At 36.3% G+C, this 5,139-nt stretch overlaps 1 protein-coding gene across 1 annotated transcript; it reads right to left on the minus strand.

The window, feature by feature from the left end:
• Nucleotides 1-3,533: 3,533 nt before the first annotated feature.
• Olfr1216 (olfactory receptor 1216) lies at nucleotides 3,534-4,469 on the minus strand. The gene has a single exon (NM_146893.2). The coding sequence runs from the start codon at nucleotides 4,467-4,469 to the stop codon at nucleotides 3,534-3,536; it is 936 nt and encodes a 311-aa protein (NP_667104.2).
• Nucleotides 4,470-5,139: the final 670 nt, after the last annotated feature.

The following is a 5,139-nucleotide window of genomic DNA, read 5'->3' on the forward strand; positions in this document are numbered from 1 at the left end:
TTTAGTAAGATTTATTCTGACACATAATTTTAGGCTATTTTGATAATATGCAGTCCCTGATTTCTTTATTTGTAAGTTTGTCGTTTATGTACAGAAAAGTTATTGATGTTTTTGTGTGTCTGTGTTGTGTCTTGCTCCTTTGATGAGAGTTTTTATTAAGGACAGAAAAATTCTGGTTAATTTTTGTTTTTGTTTTGTTGTTGTGTATGTGTCAAATAATATCATCTGAAAATAAGAACGGAATGTCTGGGGATATTTATTTCCTGGAACCAAACAGGTTCAAAGGAGGCTTAATCCAATCAATTCCCATAAGTGTTATAAAAGAGTGTTCATATACTATGATAACATATGCCTGCAGCTTTGGTAACCTCCTGGATCATATGGCATAGATAAACTTAATTTTAAACTGAAAAATTCTGTTAAAGTTTGTTATAAAAATATGATTCATTTACACAATGGAATACTACTCAGCTATTAAGAACAAGGACATCCTGAGTTTTGCAGGCAAATGGGTGGAGCTGGAAAATATCATCCTGAGTGAGGTAACTCAGACACAAAAAGACATGCATGGTATGTACTTCCTAATAAGTGGATATTAGCCAAAATAATATGTCTAGAATACCCAAGATATAGCCCACAGAACTCAAAGAGGTCAACAAGTTGAAGGGCCCAATGAGGATGCCTCAGTCCCACTTGAGAGAGAAGAAAGCAATTACAAAGCAGGTGGGAGGGAAGAACCTAGGAGAGAAAGTAGGAGGAGGGGGGTTGGGGAAGAGGGGAACATGATCTGGTATTGGGTGGGAGGAAAGGACTGAAATCCTTGGGGGCCAGTACAAAGAATGGAAACAGGCAACCTCAGGAGGTATAAGGATGGCAGAACCCTCTCAAATGTACCAGAGACCTGGGAGATGAGAGTCTCTCATGACTCCAAGGGAGGGACCTTAGATGAAATGCCCTACAGTGGGGAGAGGAAACTTGTAGAGCCTACTTCTAACAGAAAGGGCATCAAATGAGGGATAGGGTTGACATCCCACAGTCAAAACTCTGACCCATAATTGTTCCTGTCTGAAAGAACTGCAGGGATGAAAATGAAGAGGAGCCTGAGGAAAGGAAAGTCCAGCGACAGGCCCAAAGTGGGATCCAGCTCAAGAGTAGACTCTAAGACCTGACAGTATTACTGAAGCTATAGAGCACTCAAAAAAAGGGACCTATTATGACTGCTCTCTGGAAGGCCCAGCAAGCAGCTGAAAGAGCCAGATGCAGATATTTCCACACAACCAATGGACAGAAGTTGCTGAGCCCTGTGAGTGAATTAGGAAAAAGCTGGAAGAAGCTGAGGAGAGGGGCGATCTTGTAGAAGAACCAAAAGTCTCAATTAACCTGGACCCCAAGGATCTCTCAGAAGACAAACCACCAACCAGGCAGAATATATTAGCTGATATGAGGCCCCCAACACATATACAGCAGAGGACTGCTGGGTCTGGGTTAAGTCAAAGAAGATACACCTAACACTCAAGAGACTGGAGGCCTCAGGGAGTTTAGAGGTCTGGTGGGCTGGGGGTTGGAGAGGGACATCCTCCTGGAGACGAGGGTACAGACAGTGGGTATGGGATGTGGAACAAACAGTTGAAGGGTGGACCGGGTTCGGAATAAAATCTGGAGTATCAATAAATAAATAATAAGGAAATAAATAAGTAAATGAGTAAATAAAAGATTAAATTTTAAAAAAAAAACCCTCTCATCTCTTTCCAACACCACATTTTCTCTGCTTTTGAGTGTACACAGAGCAATTTCCTTTTTCTCAGGAACCAGACACAGAGGAGACTGGCTCAGATTTGGAACTGAAATATGCACAATACATGAGACAGAACTAAGAACAGACAGATAGGATAGACACAACAGACAGCAGACACACCAGTCACCACAAACTACAGACAGGCAGAAAAACCTGGAGAGACATAAATAATTAAATTGTGGGCTCACTTTTTATCAAACTAATGCAAGAAAGAGTTTATGTTTCTGCTTTGTAATGTGACATCTACAGATTTTGCTATTTCCTCTGTGATTTCTGTATTGTTTTTTCCCAATGGAAAGTCTCATGTGTCTTCTGTAGATCCATGTATATTTATATTGTCTCTGACAATTAACATCAATTAGAAACAAACACTATTAATGTTCAGCATTTTTTATCATAAAATTCAGTTGCTGGCTATTGTTTTTGATTCTGAGCAAATGGTGATGAACAGTAAGTTAATTTCCAATAAATTCCTCTTGATAATGAACATGAACATAGCCATGATATAAATATTCTCCATTGATTAGTATAAGTATGTAATTACTATTTGTACATACAAAGTTATGAATATTACAATCACATAATAAATTGAAATTAATTGACATTTTGGAAACTACATTTAAATCTGCTTAATCTGGCTTCTATATTTTTCCTGTAAAGAGCTGGGGACATGTGCTCATTATGTCATTATCTGTGCTCTGTTTTGACTAGAAAACTAATGTCTGCAAGCATTTTTTGTTGTGCCTAAAAAGGAAGACTACATGGATATTTCTATATGTAATCAAGTCCCAGAGCTCATTGGAGTAGGATAGTCACACTGTCCAAGAGAAATTCCAGATGTTCTAGCATATTTTATCTGTCATGAAATTGATGAAGCACTCATGTTTTCTAGCACACAAGAATGGGATCACCTTAAAATGAAGCCAGATGATGCAGAAACACCTAAATGTCAGTTCAGGGTTTCTCCCTCTGCATTTATAGGTTATAAGGGCTCAATGTGTCATGTAGAAACCTGTTTTCTCTTAGAAAAACTTTAGTATTTTTCTTATAAAAATACACACTTATTTTGTCATCCAATTTTTTAAATAAAACATAGAGTTAATACAAAGAATTCAAGGAATTAAAGCATTTCAAATATACAATGAAATAAATAAGGTAAAATTGAACTCCCTTTAATTTTATATAACAATGATGAGTAGCCAAGCCAGAGTGAAAATATGAAACCAGAAATATAGCCAACATCCCGCTATTAAGGTGCTCTATATCAAATTTTGTTATATCATCATAAAAGCAATGCTTTATTTTCTCAATAAAATATTAGGTTCTTTATTCATTAGATTTAGAGGTATATATTTGTGTGCTTAGTTTGGTGTGTGTGTGTGTGTGTGTGTGTGTGTGTGTGTGTGTGCGTGTTTATTTCTGTTTTACATGTTGGTACACATGGTGCTTGTGTCTGGGAAAATGCATACAAAACCAAAAATGTTACTGATTGTGAGCATTTGTAGCCTCTCTTATTTTCTTAAGCGGCACTTCATTAAAATTTGAACTCACTGTTTTTCAAATATATAAATGATGAAGTAAAAGACTGGAATCTTCAAATCTCTTATCCAATAGAGCAAAGTGAGCTTTCATATTTATATTCTGACATGAGTTATGAAAAATGAAACTCATCTACATATTTTGACCTAGCAAGTATCTTTATCCATTGATGATTTTCCCAAATGGTATAAAAGCAATACTAATATCTAACAAAAATCACTATTAGCCTTTTCCACATTTTTCTGATGGCATTTATCATTTCCTTATTCCTAAAAGTGTAAACCATAGGATTTAGCAATGGTGTCAGGACATTGACAAATATAAGGGTGTCCTTCTCATAGGAGAATGCAGATGTATCCCGTGCATATATTAATATGCATGGAACAAGGAACAAAACTACAACAGTAACGTGGGCTCCACAGGTGGAAAGAGCTTTCCTTCGTCCTTCAGAACTGTGGGCTCTCAGAGAGAACAAAATGACACCATAGGAAACAAGCAACAAGGAGAAGATAATGATGCAGATAGCACCGCTGTTTGCAAACACCAAAAGAACAAATATATGAGTGTCCGTGCAGGCCAGCTTCAGCAATGGAAACAAGTCACACATATAATGATCAATAACATTGGGTCCACATAAAGGCAGCTGCAATGTGAATATAACTTGTACAATAGCATGCAAAAAGCCCCCTGCCCAGGATATTGCTACTAAAATGCTACAGAGCCTCCGAGTAAGGATGGAAGAATAGTGCAAGGGTTTGCAAATAGCCACGTAACGGTCATAGGCCATGGCTGCTAGGACAATCATTTCTGCTCCTGAGAAGAAATGGACTGAAAACAGTTGTGTCATGCAACAGCCAAAGGAGATGGTCTTCTTCTCATGTAAGAAGTCTACAACCATCTTGGGTGTAACAGTAGAAGAGACACAAGCATCCAGGAAGGACAGGAATGCCAAGAAGAAGTACATGGGGGAGCTCAGCAGTGCAGGGCTGTAGATGATGGTCACCACAATAATCATGTTACCCCCTACAGTTGCCATGTAGACCAATAGAAATACAACAAACAATATTTTTTCAATTTTTGGGTTCTGAGAAAGCCCTAAGATTATGAACTCGGTAACAGAACTCTGGTTTTGCATAATTCTTAAGAGGGCAGTCAAAATAAACTTTCTTTACACAAAACTTCACTTATGCAAAAAGGTTTCTTATATGTTTATATTTCCATCAACAAGATAATACATCCTTATGCGAATAGATACATTTGCATTGAGGAGTCTATTGTAATTTAAAATAAAATATTTTTAAAAGCGGAGGATATAATTGAGTAACATGAATTGAGAATTAAATTATTGTATATTTCTAATAAACCATCTATTATATTCTGATTATGAACACATCCACCTCTATGAGTGGAATAAAATACTGTAACTTTGCATCATCACCTCTTATAAATCATCTTGGTTTTTTGAAGTGAATATTAAAAGACATTTTAAAACTATAACCTTGCTGTGTATAAAAGGTCAGGGTTAATTATCCTGCAGTGTCTTGTTGGAGCACTATATATTTGAGCAGCACATAAAAATCCCAACTATATTTTAAATTTGTTTAAATGTTAGAAACATATTATAACCTCAAATAAATTATTTTTCATAAAGGAAATTTCTCTAGGAACTTTATAGTCTAGCATCATACATGATACATATATTGAAAGAGTTAAAGTTTCACTTTTATTTCACTTTAAAGTGTGATCACAACTTTATGAATGTAATCCTGTTTTCATCAAAATTAAGAGAAATAAAAAAAAAACCT

This window comes from Mus musculus, chromosome 2 (genome assembly GCF_000001635.26).
Source record: "Mus musculus strain C57BL/6J chromosome 2, GRCm38.p6 C57BL/6J".
NCBI classification, from domain to species: Eukaryota; Metazoa; Chordata; class Mammalia; order Rodentia; family Muridae; genus Mus; species Mus musculus.

What these genes read in the sequence shown, in the direction of transcription:
- Olfr1216 (NM_146893.2), bottom strand. Translation starts at nt 4,469, where the DNA reads ATGCAAAACCAGAGTTCTGTTACCGAGTTCATAATCTTAGGGCTTTCT.